We start from the raw sequence: 18038 nt of genomic DNA, 5'->3' as shown, positions 1-18038 counted from the left end.
CCCTGCCTGCTGTGGCGGAGGCCCTTGGAGCCCCACCATAGCTGCGGTGTACGTGCACAGAGACATCTCACAGTGCATATCACTAGGGACAGGAGTGATGTGGACCCCTCTGTGCCCTTCCCTCCCTCTGGCCTGTCTTTCTTTTGCTCCCCTTTGTTTCTGCCCCCTGATCTTCCTTGTCAGGTCATGGGCAAATGCCCCTTAGCTCTAAAGGGGCAGGGTGAGGCCCTGGAGTCTCCCAGCTTCCAGCTCCCCATGGAAACTCTCTTCTCCTCGTCTCTTCCCAGGTGGTCCGGGACCAGATCTCCCACTGCACGGTCAAGCTGCGCCAGACCACGGGGCTGATGGAGTACTGCCTGGAGGTCATCAAGGAGAACGACCCCAGCGGGTTCCTACAGGTTGGTGTGGGGGGATCTGCACTTCCAGGGGATTTTTGACTTACCCGTGGCTGAGAGAGTGCAGAGCCAGGGACCCAGTGGGGCAAGGGCAGAGACAGGTCTGAATCGTTCGGCCAGTTAGTCCCTACCCTTGTCACAGAATGGGCCAGGCCGCTTAGGGATTTCTGCAGGCATCACTTTTCTTCATCATTAGGCACTAAAAGGAAATGGAGGTTGAGCGATGCCTTGTCTGGACTTGTTTAAGCAGCACATCCCACTCTTCCCAGCCACCAGCCACAGACGGAGGGTGTCAGGGACAATGCAGAGGCGGGAGATATGGCCAAAGGTCTCCTGCTCCCTATGGGGTTTGACTGGCAGCCCCCATATGCAGGGGGCAAGGCGGGGGGGGTGTTATCTGCTGGCACCAGGGCCCGAAACAGCCCCAGGGAATGGGAAGGTGCAGGGTTGGGTCCAACATAGAAGGGGAGACTTCCTTCCTTCCCATTTTTCCTATAGAGTAGCAGCAATCGTTCTTATTCCTGTGATTTCATTCAAAGACCTGGTACTCAAAGCTTGCCTGTGTCCATCCCAACTACGCAGCTGGTCCAATAAAAGACAGCACCCACACAATTTCTTGCCTCTCACAACAATAGTTAGAAGTTTCCTTCCTATTTGGCAGCCAGTCCAGCTGTGCCAGAGCTCAGGGGCTAGCTACCCATCCGCTGCTGTGTGAGCAGGACCCCACTCGGTGTGTGATGGGTAGATCTGGCAGCACAGGCTGAGTAAGGGGGCAGCAGTGCCTGCTATGGGTCAGATCCTGATCCATACTCGTGTTGAATAATACCTTACTTTACACATCATATCAGTGGGACAGTGTGAGCAGTAAGCAACTACTGCAGGTGAAAAAGGACCTCAGAAGCTGGCCCTTGGTAAGAAGAAGGTCATTATACAGAAATCAGGAGCTGAATGCAAGATGCAGAAGCAAGCAGTAGAGATAGGAAGTAAAGACCAGAGACCAGGACATGATTTTTCATCCTGTGGTTTATAAAAGGCTCTGAGTGAAGAGTTTTACAGCAGATGATCTTGTGTCCTACGGAGTAAGGAGGACACTTGCAATCCTCCAGATAAGGGCTCAGGTGCTGGGTCAGTCACAAGCACAGTCCTAGAGCATGGGAATCAGATCTGTCTCCCACATGGGTCCAGGCACTGGGTTGGCACTGGAGGCTCCAGTGGTTCATCTAATGAACCGTCTCCTGATACACAATATAATTCTGCTGGGAGGAACTTACAAACGTAAGCCTTCAGGGAAAGGCATCTCTAGAGCCCTTGGGGGACAGCTGGGTGCTATGGAGCCATTGGCACAACTTGCACTGCCCCAAAGCAGTGGGCATGCCCCATCCCTCATGACTTACCGCGGCACCGCTGCAGCTCCTTCCAGCGCACGCCACCCATCCCATGGTGACACGTGGTAGCTGAGGTTGCACTTTCTATTGCCATCAGATTTCCGACGCGCTCATCAGGAGAGTGCACCTAACCGAGGACCAGTGGGGGAAGGGGACGCTGACACCACGGATGACCACGGACTTTGACCTGAACCTGGACAGCGCGCCACTGCTGCAGTCCATCCATCAGCTCGACTTCGTGCAGATGAAAGGTGAGCGCCTGTCCTCGGTGCACGTAGGAAATAGCCCTCAATTTGCACTTGCCGCAAAGCCTCCTTCCAGGCTAAAATCAGGACGTGCCAGGGGGTGACCAATGGGGGGCTCTATCTGTCTCCTTAAAAGCAAGAAGGGAGAAGGATGGGGTGAAGCCCAGGAAAAGCCCTGGGGTTCAGGTGTGTGCTGGAGAAGGGAGCGTGATGTTGTAATGAGACCCTGAGGGTACAAACTCCCCATGGGATGAAATCCACAATTACAGGACAGCTACATTTTGAGGATTAAAAAAAAACTAACTCCAATAATTAGGAAAAACACAACTCTCCTCTGGACTCTCTCAAGCTTCTCCACATCCTTTTTAAATTGTGGAGCCCAAAACTGGACACAGTACTCCAGCTGTGGCCTCACCAAGGCTGAGTACAGCAGGAGAATGACGTCCTGGGATTTGCTAGAGAAGCATCTATGGATGCAAGCCAGAGATTTGCTCACTTTGCCGGCTGCAATATCACATTGGTGGCTCATATTCAGCTTGTGGTCAATCATGACCCCCAAGTCCCTTTTGGGCATGGTGCTAGCAAGCATACCCCTGCCGAGCCTATAAGCATGCTGTGGGGTTTTCTTCCCAAGGTGGAGTACCTTGCATTTTTTGGCATTCACGCCATCAAGTTTTCATCCGCCCATTTTCCGAGCCTGTCAAGGTTGGCCTGGATCACCATCCTGTCCTCGGGTGTGGACGCTTTTCCACAAAGTTTTGTGTCATCAGCGAACTTGGCCAGTCCTCTTCTGACACCAATGTCCACATCATTAATGAAGGTGTTGAAAAGGATAGGCCCAAGGATGGAGCCTTGTATCCTTCCCGCACCATCCAGATGGCAGAGTGCAATTAGTCAGGGCGCACACAGCCCCTTTGCAACCCAGCCATTAACCCGTCCTCTGCCAGAGCAAAACCCATCCAAAAAAACCCCCACTTTCAGCATATCACATCCAAACATAATACGCCCACATAACTGTAGCAACCGTGAAGGATGGGACTGGCTACGACCTCATCGTCTGGTGGCAGCGAAGCTGCAGGAGATGAACAGGGAGGGCAGGATGCCAAAGGGCATAGCTGAGGGGGCCTACCTTGGTCCTGGGGCTCAAACACAAAACCACCCAGCCTCCCTCCTTCCTGGCATGGCTTCTCCCAAGGGAGAGTCATGGGGGGCACATGCCTGCTACTGCCTTAGGAATAACTGTGACCCCCCAGTGCCAACAGAGACCACTTCCCCACGGGGCTGGTCACCGAAGAGGCCTCTCCTGCCCTTAACCAAGCCCTTGGCTTCAGAGGGAAGTAGGCGTAGAACTGAGGAGAGTACTACAGATAATTCACACACACTTGTGCACACACACACACATGTGAACACACACGCACATGCACATGGATGCTTGCATGACTCAGACAATGCCCTGCCTGTCTCTCATACAAAGGTCTCTCCTGAAAGTGCATCCTTCAAACCAGGTTTCTTGAGTGCATCTGATATCTTTTATTAAACCAACTCAAATAGTTGGAAAAATTCTTCTTTGCAAGCTTTCGGGTATAAATACCCTTCGTCAGGCTGGGGAAGCGCCTGCAGTTGGTCTGTGCTCTAATAAAAGAGATCAGATTTACCCAAGGAACTTTGTCTGCCGATGTGCTGAGACCAACACGGCTACAACCCTCAAACAAGTGCTTACGTTAGGCTGTGCCGGAGCCATCTCTCTTCTCAAGACAGGCCACAGCTATTCCACCCGCAGCAAAGAATTGCATCACCTGAGTCAGACAGCTTCTTTTTTCCCCCGTCTCTTTTTCCTGGAATTTTTGGGTGTTCATCTTTCATTTTAATTTCCCCTGATTACGTACTGTCCGTGTGTACAACTAGCCATGCAGTGGTGTGCTGCTGGTAGCTCTCATTAATTCACCGGGAGCGGAGATCCGTCACAACCTGTGAGCAATTTCCGACGTGTCGTCTCTTTGGAAATTGAAAGAAGATGCTAATTGGCCCTGGCTCAGAAAAGCGTTATTGGCTGGAGTCCTGCTTTACACCTGTTGGCTTTTTGGCACGTATTAAACTAGGGGCCCAGATCTCCACTTCAAGACCAGCCCCATCAGACTTGACCCCCCCCGGAGGCTTCATTCCTTCCTTGATGGATTGCCTTACACCACTCATTAACACCCAATAACAGACACTTCAGCAAGAAGACACAAAAAGCTCTTAAACATTTGCTGCTTCAACCACAGCAATGATTTGAAATAATGGCCCTGCCATTATTTATCCTATTTTATCTTAATGGCATTAATTGGTACCTGTGCACCTAGTAGAGCAGCCAAAAGCACTTCCATGGTTCTTCATTAGCTGCACCATCATTTTCAGCATTTTTAACAGAGAAGTGTAAGGTTCAGCTCAGGTCCAACCCCAGAAGGGCTGAGCACTTAGCTTGCACACAAGTCAGCAAGCTCCCACCTTCCCTTAACAATTTAGCCTAAAGCGTTATGTTTAATTAGGGAGAAAGGAGGGGTATTGCTGTGTTTTCACACTCGTCCTAAATTGAGAGGAGAGGAGAGGACGTTAAAAGAAAATCAAGGGCCGTTTCAAGGGAACAAAGTGAAGCCGAGCCTGACTCTGGAGAGCACCTCAGAGGAAGGCAGTTTCATGAGACTGAATCCAGCGTCAGGCGCAGAGTGGATTCCCCGAGGATGGATCCAGTCTTTGCACGTGGCGTGAAATGTGCATGCGTGGATGTGGGTTGCCGCAGTTCGGATGCTCACGACTCACCCGATTCCCGCTCTGGTCGCAGAAGCCAGAGTTACACTAATTTGTGCTTAGCTTCCTCTCCAGTGCCGGCACCCCCGATCCTGCAGCTGGAAGAGTGTTGCACCCACAACAACAGCGCCACCCTGTCCTGGAAGCAGCCGCCCTTGTCGATGGTGCAGGCGGAAGGATACATCCTGGAGCTGGATGACGGGAACGGCGGGCAGTTCAGGGTAAGTCCCAGCAGCCTTTGCAGAGCAAGCCGTGCAGAGGAACGGGAGTGCCTTTCTGATGGTGCCTGGTGCGGTTGGTTTTGTTCCCCTTGCACGAGTGAAAAGACACAAGGCGGTCGAGAATAGGGCCAGGATCGCGGGTATGGCATTTACTTCTGCCCGAGTTCAGCTGTCTGTGGATCTGGACTGAGTCTCTGCCTGTCCGGTAACAGGTCCTGTCCTCCTTCCTCTCAGGTATATCCATACCGTGATGGGGTGGAGGCAGGGATGTCTGGGGAGAGTCTCTGGCCCGTGCTGTGCATGTCAGACTGGATGACTGGAACGGTCTGTTTGAGCCTTCGACTCTGCAAGGATGGAAAACATAGTGACTAGCTTTGGAGCTACATAGCGACTAGCTTATCCCTCACCTAGTGCTGCTGGGACAAGGTAGAAACAAGGCTATTGAAAGCCTAGAGCACCTCTGTTGCTAGACTAGGAACAACCCGATTATTACACAGACCTTAGCAGGGTTACATGCAAGGGGCAGTGGTGACCGCAGGGCACTTTAGGGACAGTGTTAAAGGCCATTTGTACACGACACTATAAAGAGGGTTTAAAGCTGGTTAAATGCCTTTTGCACCGCTTTAATGGCATTGCTGTTTGTACATTCAGCAGCATATTGCACATTAATTCCAGCCGCTGTGGCACGTTTGGCGGTGAAACGCGCCTTAAATGACTTGGGGATGCAGCAAATGACTCTGGGGTGCTGCAAAGTAAAACACCTCTGAGGAGTTTTAGTATCCTACCCTACAGCCATGGAGGGAAGCACCAGCTCTCCCCTCCCCGCAGCTCAGGGACCGCTTTGCCCGCCAGCAGCTCGCTCTCCCCTCCCTGCTGCTGGAGAGGCAGGTAAGGATCAGGCTCCGACACGGGTGTACACGACACGGGGGTTTACTTCGCCCTAAATGGAAGTGGTGTTTTTAATTTAGGGAGAATTAAACCCCATGTCATCTACAAATGGCCAAATAGCGTAACTCTCCAGCCATGGCAGTGTCTGTCCGGTGCCTGCTCTGAGAGATGCGGTGCTGGTAGCACAGCAGCATGGAGATCTGAAATGAAGGGGAGAGGGGAGACAGCGAGTATGTCTCCACAGGAGCGGGAAGGCCTGGCTGAGCTCAGGGGTAGCCCACCCATGGCACGGGTGCCACAAATGGGCAGCCTCTGTGTGCAGCACATGGCAGATCGGGGAGGGGACAGGCAGCACAGCAGCAAACCAGACAGGGAGCAGGAAGCAGAGCAGTAGATCAGCCAGGGAGCACAGAGGAGGGAGCAGAAAGCAGAACAACAGATCAGACAGAGAGTGCAGGGCAGGGAGCAGAAAGCAGAGCAGCCAGTCAGCCAGGGAGCACAGAGCAAGCAGAACAACAGATTATACAGGAAGCACAGGGAGGGGAGCAGAAAGCAGAGCAGTGGATCAGGCAGGGGAAAGAGATTGGTGTGGCACTCAGGGAGGGTTCAAGGCTGATTTGTGGCATGCCTGCAAAATGTCCTAGCTTGCCTATGATGGCTGATTTGAGCTAGTGTGGGTAACAGTGCCAGAGAACAGGCAACGCCAAGGGTTTTAGCACATCCATGCTCCGTGCCCAAGCTCCTGGAAGGCCCATGTGAAAGCCCATGCCACCACGTCTTCACCGCCCCTAGTTGGTTTGCCACATAGCAAAGCTTTTCTGGTTCATCCCTCCACTCTTCACTTCAGGCACCGAATCCCCTTCTCTTCTTCACTCGGCAGACTCCCTGCTTCGGGTTACCTGCTGACCAGCAAGCAGCCCTGCAGGCAGGGGGCACAGCGGGATCAGGCTCAGAGCTGGCCACCAATCTCTTTTTCCTTGGGAATTTAGCATCCATAGGAAAATCTTTCCAAGCTCTGTAACGACTCACCCCCTTCCCTGCTGTTCGCAGATGACTTCCCAAATCCACCTGGACTTTAAATATGCACCGGGGTCAATTCCTCTGCTGGCAACAGGATCCTGTTTAACTCCTTTTCTTCCCCATTGTCAGGTGTCATTAAAGTGTGGGACTCATGGCCACCAGATGTGGTGGATGCTGCCAGCTTAGCCAGATCCAAAAAGGGAGTGAAGGCATTCTTGGAGGAAAGGGGCATCAGTCGGTATTGAGCCGGGGGGGTGAGGGGCACGGCCTCTGCATCAGAGCTTCCTCGACCTGCAGTGCTGGAGGTCACAAGTGGGAGAGGAACAGCGGAAAAACCCCTGCTCAGACCCAGTTCGCCCTCCCTTTCAGCATCCGCCCTCTGCCCCTGTGTGACACAGGAGATTGGGCAGGATGGTCTGACCTAGTAAATGGCAGTTTTGATGTTCTTATGAGTGCAGAAGTCAGCTCCAGGTGAGTGCCTGCTTGCCGAGGATCAGCTCTGGGGCAAGCTGTTTGCATAGATCTGACTGCTTCAGCTCCCAATCATGCAAGCAGAAGTCAGCTTACCCACACCAGGGCAGCGGGATCAGGGAATCCCACTGCAAAACCCCAAGAAGGGGTCACCATGCAGTTCCCCAACCTCCTCCTTGTTCCTCCCAATACCTTGGTGCCCAGGAAACAGCTGCCCAGCTCTGGGCTGAGTGCTTTTCTCGTGTTAATCTATTTCTTGATGAAACCCATGACTTGTGAATGAAAAGAGCTCACTTCAGGCCCTTTTTAAATGTTGCTTCAAGGCATGAATAGTCCTTGATTGCTGAGGAAGGCATGCGGTTGGCTATCCCGCTGGCAGCAAGAGGCATTGGAGGTTTAGGGGCTTCTCTCAATTGCTGTAATTACGCAATTAAAATGCAATTTTTCTCTGATCCAACATGCTGATAATTATGCCCCCCACGTATTCATAACTCTTCTGAGTAGGCCCAGAGAGGCAGCTGAGCACATTTCCTGAACCTGAGCTGGAAAACACTTTGCCAGAAAGAATCAGAGCAGATAAATGGGAGAAGGGGCCAGAGGAGACAGACAGGATACCGCAGCACTTAGCTGCGTGCCTGTCCCATGCCGGAGGCAGCTGTTCCCCAGCAGGTGTCACTTGGCTGTAGCACTCATTCCTATGGATCTGGTTTCCCGGCTCTTCCCCCATCCTGCTTGCTTCCTCTTGCCGTGTGCTCACACATTTTACTGCACACATAGCTCTGCAAGCCATAGCTCCTAGCGTTACTGCATAAATAGGGCCAGATCTGCTGGGCTCAATCCTATTTGCATTGCATCAGTAGTAGAGAAGGGAACCTAAAGCTATGCCAAAGGAGAAACCCTGGTGCCTTGAAGTCTGGCCCTAGCCACCGATTCTTGCCTTCTGCCTTGCAGGGGTCCAGGCCAAGATCCCAGGCCAGCAAAATGGATCTGGTCTGCTCCAGGTCTGGTCAAAATGGATCAGGTCTGCTCCAGGTCTGCTCCAGCTGATGTAAATTAGGTTGCTCCTGCAGCGACGATCATGTGTGCTGTGGCTAGATGGAAGAGCAGGAAGCCGAAGGGTGATATAGAGATGCCTTTGCCTTCCCCAGCTCCAGTGGGATACTGAGTGTCCTGATAACCATGCAGATGGATGCAGTAGTGTTCAGTGAGCCCTTGCACTGCATGATGCAGCATATCAACAAGGCAGTAAAAATGATGCCACGGGGCAATGCTGTAAGCCACTCGTCAAACCAAATCACCCAGTGGTTGCCAAACCCTGGGGTCACATCTTGAGAAGGCGTTTAGTGTCACGTAGATGGTTTGTGCAACAGCCTGGTCAATGTTCGGGCTCAGGGTGATGCTGGATTTCAGCTGCAGTTGCAAAAAAGAAAGGGTAATGTTTGCCAGAGTCTCTAATGCCTTCCTCCGCACACGCTTGCTAGGTGTTGTTGTGTTACTCATCTGTGCATGGAGCCGTTACTCCCACATCTCCTCCCACAAGCATCTCCACCGGCGCTGTTTGTGCATAAGAGCAGCTCAGCATACAGCCAAGCTCTCTGTCCAGGAGTTGTGTTAGACTCACGTGCAGTCTGTCACAACCAGCTCCTAACCCTTAATGCAGCAGGTGATATGTGGGGCTTTCCATCTAGAGATTGCAAAGCTCCTTACATGCATTACTCGCAGACACTGCATGTAACAGAGGAGCCCTCGCTCTTCCTTTTGGGGCTTTGTTATAGATGATCATTTTAGCCTTATTGAAAATGAAATGAAAAACTAGGCCATTCCTAGCCTGCTTGCTGATGGAGCAACAACACCAAGGGTTATTAGATCATGGGGTGCCACTCCCAGCCCCAGGATGTCTTCATGCATTGCTTATTAGGTTGTCTCTCAATGAAGTCAAACAGTGCAGTCCTAACAAGGCCAAGAACAAATGGATGAGAAGAAGAGCAGAGTGTGACCAAGTGTTTAGATTCAGGCTTGTGCCTCTATTAACAGAGAGTGAGAGAGACGGGACGTTGCCCCGTGCCATTTGTTGTCTATATAGAATAAGGCAGATCTCTGGTTTGATGGGGACTAGGCAATAAAGGATTTGTGAAGGGGAAGCGGTACGTCACCTAGAGGACAACACCGGTTTCTGTACCAGGGAGCGCAGCGGCCTGGCCGTGGTGGTGGCAATGGCAGCTATCCTTGTGCCTCCGCAGAACTGGCACCTGGGGCTGATATCACAAGTGCCCACCCTAGTTACACTACTGGCTATGTGAGACAGCCACACGCCCTCAGTGCACCACAGCTCGAAGGCACGAGGAGACAATCATGAAACCTTTCCTGTAACCCAGTGCTAGGTGCATTTCACCTTTCCAGCTATTTAAGTTGTTTTCCAACTATTTAAATTGTTTTCCAACTATGTAAGTTGGTGTAATAAAAGATATCAGATTCACCCAAAGATCCTTGTCTGCCTTTCACCTTTCACGGCATTTGTTCAGTGCATTTGCTTCACAGCTCAAATTGCACTTCTCACCACTGACGGGTGCGTGCTCTGAAGGAGAACCGTAACGTATATAACTCCCGGCATCGCTGTCAGCTGAGTCAATTTGCTCAGGATTCGGGGCAAAAATTCAAAACAGAAATCTCTGTTCTTTTTTTATCCATGAGCATAGAGTCATAGTTATCTGTGTTAGTGGGAAGGCAAGTAGAAGGCAAGGTATATTTGCACCTTATAGACTAAGCAAAGTAGATTATATATATATTTTATAGATTGTATATATAATAGATATATCTCACAAGCATCAGATGAAGTGATCTTTAGCTCATGAAAGCTTGTGCTATATAAGTATACATACACGCACACATACACTTATACATGCATGCATATATACACACACACCCGCACACTTTGCAAATTTACCCTGCCTTCTTTTTTTATGCCTAAGGGCATTATCCCAAGGGAGCCTCGCAGCTCCATCGCTGATGGATGGAAGGGTGTACGCTGGCCTGAAAGCAGCGGCTCTGTGTTTAAGCGGGGGCTGTTTGATCAGATGCGCACCGCTGTACTCTGCAACCCCCGACAGAAATGCAAAAAGGATTCTTGGGTACAAAAAAAGAGTGGAAGGTATTTGCAAGGAAGCACAGAGCTAAAACCCCTCCCTAACATCCTGGACGAAAGCAAGTGGGCCCTTCATCACATCCTCCACAACTCTAAAGCAAACCTAAACATTGACTGAGTCCCGGACCATTTCACTAGTCTTTGGGGCTGATTCACATTTGCTATTTATGGTCTTGTAGCTCTGTTCATCTGAATGGCATTACATTGGTGTAAGCCTGATGTGTCAGCCAGTCAGCTCTAGATCTGTAAAAGGAGCCGATCTTTGTCTTCTCATCAAAGCATTGGTCCCGCTGTCTGAGCTGATAAGGTAATATTTTCCAATACAGGTCTCTAATAAGTGGCCTTCATTCAGTTTAGAGCCAGCAACCAGTTTCTGTACCAGGGTACATCAGCAAAACTCTTCTGGATTCAGTGGGAGGTTTACTTGAAGAGAAACCTTGCTTGCCTACAAACAGCAAGGCTTCTGTGCTGGTGCTGTGGAGGAACTGGTGTCACGTGGCAATTTGTCAGAGCTCAGAAGCAGGATGCAAAGTCATTTTATCAAGATATACCATTATGATTTAGCACAGGGCTGGGTTGTATCCAGCCTGTGAGGGGTTAATTTGAGCCCCCCCAGCTCTCACACTCCAGTATACAATATACCAGGCCCCCCATCACTCCAGCTGCGGCTGCAGCTGGGGTCCCCAGGTTCCTCCAGCTCTCCCAGCTTCCACCCAGACACTTTGGCCTGACAAAAAGGTGTCTAACTGGCATGCCTGTGTGTCAGGAAGCGTGGAAATACTGTGTAGCAAGCTGTCTGAGCAAGGCCCTCCTGTACCTGGATATGCCCCATGCATCAGGCACTAACGCAGCCTTTTGTGTCTTAACTAGGAGGTGTATGTTGGGAAGGAGACGATGTGCACCGTGGACGGCCTGCACTTCAACAGCACCTACAGCGCCCGCGTCAAAGCCTTTAACAAAACAGGAGTGAGCCAATACAGCAAGACCTTGGTCCTGCAGACATCCGAAGGTAAGAGGCTTCGGCAGTGGTGCCCTGCCATGCTGCATCAGGCATGAGACTGCCCAGCCCCAGAGGCCTGTTCTTCAGATCCACATAACTTAGCATACGAGGAGCAGCTCCAGTATACCTCCTAGGCAAAAGACCAATATTGCAAAAGAAGTGATGGTGACAAGCAGAATAAAGGTGATGTCAGGAGTCCAGAACAAGCTCAGCCAGCAGTTGTTTTCCTGGGTCTTTCCTTCCCAGAGGGTGCATCTACATGAGACGCTTTAAGGCGCGCATTAGCCTAAATTTAAGGTGCATTAGGGTGCGCGTCTACACGTGTGCACCCTTAATGTGCTTTCAGAATGGCAATTTGGGGCTAATCATGCCTAAATTTGATACCTGCAAATGCAGGTATCAAATTTAGGTGTGAATAGTTAAAGCACATTAATACACATGTAGACCCATTAAAGCGCATTAACACCATGTGTGCGGACTGACCCGGAACAAATGTTAGTCCCAAATCAGTCCAGACACAGCATTATGCGCTTTAATGCCTGCATGTGTAGATGCCTGCCTAAACCCGCTTAATGCACATTAAGATAATGTGCATTAAGTTTAGACGTGCTGAAATGCACATGTAGACATACCCAGAATGCATTTAGTGATTGGCAGCATCCTGTTGGGAGGACAGAAGGAGGGAAGGCTTTGAAAGCGGTTTGCCTCTGGGATTGAGGTAGATCACCTGCAAACATAGCTCAGATGTCTTTATTCATTCCTTCTCTTCTTCTTCTCTGAACATTGCTCCTGAGAAACAAAGGGCCACATTTGACTGCACTGTGATTGCACGTGTGGTCCTTTCCCAGGCACCCTGCGGCGCCGCGTGCTGAGCGGAAAGACCGTGTGGGTGTCTTTCTGTACCGACAGGGTTCAAAGCTGAGCTGCACCAGTTTCACCTACAAAGCTGATTACAGCTGCCTCCTGCTGTTATCTCTGTTAGAATATTAAACGCTGCTATTAAGGATAAACCTCCTCTTCTGGATGATAGCTACCTTTGTCACACCGAGATGTCAATCTGCCTTGGGAAATTGCCTTGATTCTGACAGTCGAGTCAAGAGGCATCAGACTTGTTTAGGGAAATTATGCGTGGGACAGAAACAGCAGGTGATAAAGCCCAGGATAAAGTCGGCCGTCTCTGCAGCAGCATGCCTGCAGTCCCCTGAGGTACAGCTGTTGCCAGGAAAGGGACCCTTCCTTAACAGCAATGCTGCTTCCATTACCTCCAGAGCAGAGTCACACCCTTTTCCCAGCCCTGGCAAGATTTCACTCAGCACCAGTAATGCCAACACAGCTTGGCTTTTGAAATCCAGGCAGCCTCCCTCCTGCTTTGCTCTGGCGTCGCTGCCGGGAGATGTGCTTGGCTCGAACATGCCTGTCTTGCCGATGGTGCATCAGGCAGGCACAACACAGCTTGCTGCAGCCTGTTTCAAGGAAGCTGTCCCAGCAGTGATTCTCAAGCACAGCACCCTGGGGTGCCTTGAGATCCTTTCCAGGGTGCCATGCAATGTTCACACTGTTAAGTGTACAAATAGGAATCACAAGACAAACCCAGAGAGTTCAAATGGGAATCTGTACTGTTAAGCCCTGCCCTGCTGTGGGCTTCCTGAGTTCTCTGCAATAAAAGAATTGCTCTAGTACTTTTGTGTGCTCAAAAAATAAGTGGAAACAAAAAGAAAGCATTTTCCAAAGGGCCCCTCAAGTCTACTGAGGGCTGCCTGGAGTTTGGAAAGATTGAGAAGCGCTGTGTGATGGCTGTTGAGCCTGGCAGGGAGAAGCGGTTAGAAAACCCAAGACAGGCACACCGGACCAAGCCCTATTTCTCTGCGTGTCGTTATTACACTTCAGGAGCTGCCTGGGATTGCTGTCCAGAGGGCAGCTCTGCAGTGCAGCAATGTGGTGCAGCATGCAGGGAGATGGGAGCAGAGAGACAGGAGAGGGAACAAGCTGCTCTTCCTTCTTATCACAGGGGCTGAAATATTGCAGGTCCTGGCCCCCATTCAGGCCAGCCTTCCCTACCCCGCAGAGCTCTCTGCACGGTTGTGAGGCCAGGCGCCCATCTTAGGAAACAGCAGCAACTTCCTGGGAGCTCACAGCCTGTGCACCAGCACATGTTGAAGCCATTCGCACAATTCCTGCTCCGGGAGGGCTTGCAAAGCTGACCGAAGCAGAGGGGCATGCTGCTGGCTCAGGGCTGTTGCAGACACGTTATACTAGGGGCTGAGAGAGAGAGAGAAAGAAAGTGCTCTGGTGTTCACTGAGTGATGGCTTGACAAAACTCACCTCACTGCCATGGGACTGGTCCACAGGCCAGGTGAACGGTGTGGAGCTGGCTCCATAGATCAGATTGCACCCACGGTCTCCCCCACTCCCCGTGCATGCTAGATCCAGTGCCCGCGCCACCTGCTCCAGCCTGTGCCGCACGTGATGCCTGCTCGAGCTGGATCAGGATGCTAGCAGCACACGGTGCCCACTCCAGCTGGTCAGGGCAGAAGCTGTGTGCAGCACAGGTCCTGGCCTGGGGGCCACATGTCTCGTGTCCCATTCCACCCAGAGTGGGTGCTACATGAGGAGCAGCCCCAGACCAGCCGGAGCAGGAGCCTCAGTTCTTGTTACCCTTAGCTGGTCCTGGGTGTCTGCTAAGGAAATCCATTCCTCACCCTCCAAACGGTGCCCACCGCTGAGACAGCCTGCCCGGAGACGCCCGCCCCGTCTACGGCTGCGTGAGAGACTTCTGGAGAGTCATTGCAGATTCACACTGCATTTAGGGAGAACGGGAACAAGAAAGCCCCACATCCACCTTCTAGTGGTTTTCTAGTGGTTTGATGAATATGAGGTTTAGACGTTGGCTAGATCCTGCCTGAGTGGGAGTGGAGGAGAGTGGGGATCCCTGCGATCCCTGGGAGCAGGGAATCCAGGACAGGGGGACAATTTTCCATTGCCTACAGAAAAGCCAGGGGCTGCCTAGTGGTGAGCGGCTGGTTTGATGGGCCACCCACTTCTAGCAGTGCAGTCCATTTTAACACCACTTAAGAGACTGGGATTGAGGACTGACCTGGAGACAGAAGGGACCTCACCTGCATTGCTCTGGGGACCCAGATCTCAGGGGCACCTGGTGCAGATCAAAAGTGGCTTTAGGCACCTCTCCTCCAGCTCTCCTTTCCTTCTCTGCCCCTGGTGGCACATAGAGCAGCGTTAGAACTACCCTGATTTGCCCCCAGCTGCCAGGAGACTGTCCTAGGAGCCGGGGATTGCCACTGGGTGGTGATGCTCATATCACGGATACCAGCCGGCTCTGCCCCACAGCCAAGGAATCTGTTACTGCCCAGGTCCGGCAGCCCCTTTCGGCGGTCAGCGTGCATGAGACGCTGGGCTTTCCTTGGAGGTCTCCCATTCAGGCAGGGACAAGGCCAGTCCTGCTTAGCTCATGAGAGCTGACACAAACACCACCGAAAGGGGTCAGGATTTACAGCGACCATTGCAAAAGTCAACCGGTGAAAAGTTCCTGAGTACTTCTCAATGCACTCGGTCTCTCGCTTCCCCAGACCCTTAGAAATGTCTAGAGACATATAGCCAGAAATCATCACTTTCTACCCGGCAGAGATGCAGAAGTCTGCCTGCTAGCTGGTACCTACTCTTACTTCCGGTGGGCCAAGCCCCTAGGGGACTTCCTGGTTTCCAGAAATCCTGCAGCATATGACACCACGTTTACATCCACTGACACTTAAGCGAGTGAGATCCCAAAAGGAGGAGTCAGGCTCACAATGAGCAACAGCTTTCCTGAGCAGCATGCTGTGCTTCTGAGATCATCTCAAGATATAAATCGCTGCAGGACGATGTTCAGAGAAGGGGCTGAAGATACAGAGGGATACCAGGAGCCATCCCAGTGGCAGAAGCGAGCAGAAGGAAAGGTGACGGAGCTAAAAACCTGTATCCTGGAGAGGTCTCTCTTCCACCAAACATCTCGCAGCAGTCGTGGAAACAGTGACTTCCATCACAAGGCAGGTTCCCACCCTACAATAGCATTAGGCTTCATACTCTTGGAGAGCTATGGAGGAGTTTTTAAAGCACTGAACAGCCCTGGGAGCACAAGTCCAATCTGAAGTCAGTGGGACAGGTCCCAAGTCACGTCAGCTCTCTTGGATCCCACTGATCACCAGCGTTTTGCAAGGAGAGGATGGTGTGCAATGTGTTGGGGATCATCAAGGACCTGGTCCATCCTCCATGAAGGTCAAGAGGGAGATTCTTGTTGACTTCACAAAAAGACAGGTCCAGGGCTGGGATCTTTTGAAGCAAACAGCGGGGCCTCAGCATCCTGTCACATTGCTCTTCTAAGACCAGTTTTTCTAACCAAAGCAGTGGGAAAGGGAAGATTGTCTCCCGGTACCTGACTCAGCCAAACCCATGGAAACCATTACACTGAGATGTGTGAAATTGCTTTAAATAACCCCGGTCAGGAATTTGCATGGGCAGCCTAAGCACCCCTGGTCCCTCCCTCCCTGGTAGGTATTTTCATGGTTGCATCTGCCTCAAGCAGGTCCCAGCTCTCAAAAGACCCCATCGCAAAGTCTCGGCTCCCAGCTCCGGCCCAGGGGAATCATGCTTGAAGCCTCCGTGCAGTGTTTGCCAAAAGATGAATCTTTCTTTTATGCCTTTTTCCTGCATGAAACATTGTCATCTTGCTCTCCCAATGCAAGCAAAAGCTAAATATGGCCCAAAGCATGTTTTGCTTTCAGAGGCATGCTGAGTTCTCCCAACCCGAGGCAGAGAAATAAATTGCATCTGAATTCGGCTTAAGGAGATGCAAATCAGCCATTGAGCAGAGCCTGCAGCACATGCCAGCTCACAGGGCAAGGTTATTATTTCTGGCCTGAACAGCAGCTGGGTCTCTGAGAGCAGCTTTGCATGAAATGAATTGGGCTTCACCCTTTCCCTCAGCAGTGGGTGGAGAGGTTTCCACCAGGGCACAAAGGGGGAGGAAATGAAGAGGATGGAAGAAGAGAAGGAAAGGGGCTCTCACCATGAGGCAGCACTGCTGGTACTGTGACACTTGTCTGAATATGTCTACAGGGCAGGGGAAGCTGCGAACCTGATGGTGCTCTTTTGCCATCGCAGGTTTCTACCCATAGGATCTGATGCTGCAAAGCCCTGGACATCAATGGGAGTGTTCTCTTGACTCTACTGAGCAATGAAATAGGCCAAACCCTAGGGATCCACGGGGAAGGTTGCATGTGTAGCTGATTTCTGTAGCACCCCAGGCCATGAATGTGACCCCTCCAGATCATCTCAAGAGCCTGACGAGGCATCGTCAACGATGCTTCCAGAAAATCCTCCACATCGTATTGGAAGATCACTGCATAAGCCAGCAGGCTTGCTGAAGCCGATGTTCCCAGCGTTGAGTCGGTGATCCTCAAGCACCGGCTTCACTGGACTGGACACTGTGGGTGCCTACATACGTGCGGCGAGGCTGCTCTGACGCACTGTCATTGCAGCACGTTGGAGCAGTCTCGATTAATCGAGTCTGCTGGAGCGCGGTCATTACTGTGCTCCAGCGGACTTCAGCATCACATGACGAGCTATAGTTAAAGCGTCCCCACCACCATTTTTCAGTGCAAGGACGCTGATACACATGACGCTCTGGGCCCTTTAATTAAAGCGCCCCCACCGTACTCCCAGAGCACGTCTATAAATGCCCTGTGTGTGGGTGCCTGACTCTTGACTCCCGAAACAAGTGCTCTATTCCCAACTTAGTAACAGCCTGAGATCTCCCACTGGCCAGAGGAGACACTACAAGGACACATTGAAGGCATCGCTCAAGAAAGCAGATGTTGACATCAAGAGGTGAGAGGAGCTGGCTGCCAACCGACCCCAATGGTGCCAAAACCTCACCCAAGTGCAGCCCATTTTGAGGCAAAGCGTCTTGTCCTCAAAGCAGAGAAGAGAGAGCAGAGGAAGGAAAAGGAGAAGAATCCCCCCTGCAGCCTGCTCTGCCCTACAGAGACCTACACCGTCTGCGAACGATCCTTGTACTCTTAAGTCACTTAAACACCCGTGACCCATGACAATGAGCCATGGTAGAGATCAGCCTTGAATTGAGGGATTGCTGATGAAAACACATTTTCTCTCTCAAGCAGTGGGAAAGCAAGGGGTAGGAGAGTGATGGTGGGGGCATCGGTGGGGAGAGGGGCCCAGGATGACACTATTCTTTGCCACCCCCTGGCCAGGAAGATTGGGGTGAGCTGTGCTGCAGCAAGAGGAGAGGTGCTTCTCAGATCCTGCTTTTCCAAGACAAGCTCCCCAGTGACTCAGGCATTCAGGAACAGAGGAAGGAAAGAATTAAATGCCTCGAGTCTGCAGACATGAGCCTATGTCTTGTCCACGATTCCCTGAGTGTTTTCCTTCACTTGGTGGGATGGCACACATGCAGGACGCACCAGAGCGGTGG

General features: G+C 51.6%; 1 protein-coding gene across 1 annotated transcript in view; it reads left to right on the top strand.

The window, feature by feature from the left end:
• Positions 1 to 18038, top strand: part of TRIM9 (tripartite motif containing 9) — a gene marked incomplete at its 5' end in the record, with an annotated part of 147652 nt that overhangs the window by 110068 nt on the left and 19546 nt on the right. Inside the window, 4 exons of the mRNA XM_025203498.1 lie at positions 288 to 398; positions 1878 to 2031; positions 4876 to 5033; positions 11425 to 11563. Of these exons, the coding sequence (XP_025059283.1) occupies positions 288 to 398; positions 1878 to 2031; positions 4876 to 5033; positions 11425 to 11563 (562 nt within the window). The remainder of the gene's footprint in view (positions 1 to 287; positions 399 to 1877; positions 2032 to 4875; positions 5034 to 11424; positions 11564 to 18038) is intronic.

Source organism: Alligator sinensis, unplaced genomic scaffold (genome assembly GCF_000455745.1).
Source record: "Alligator sinensis unplaced genomic scaffold, ASM45574v1 scaffold50_1, whole genome shotgun sequence".
Classification (NCBI taxonomy): domain Eukaryota; kingdom Metazoa; phylum Chordata; order Crocodylia; family Alligatoridae; genus Alligator; species Alligator sinensis.
Note: the sequence above shows the minus strand (reverse complement) of the source record. Positions and strands in the feature narration are given on the sequence as shown.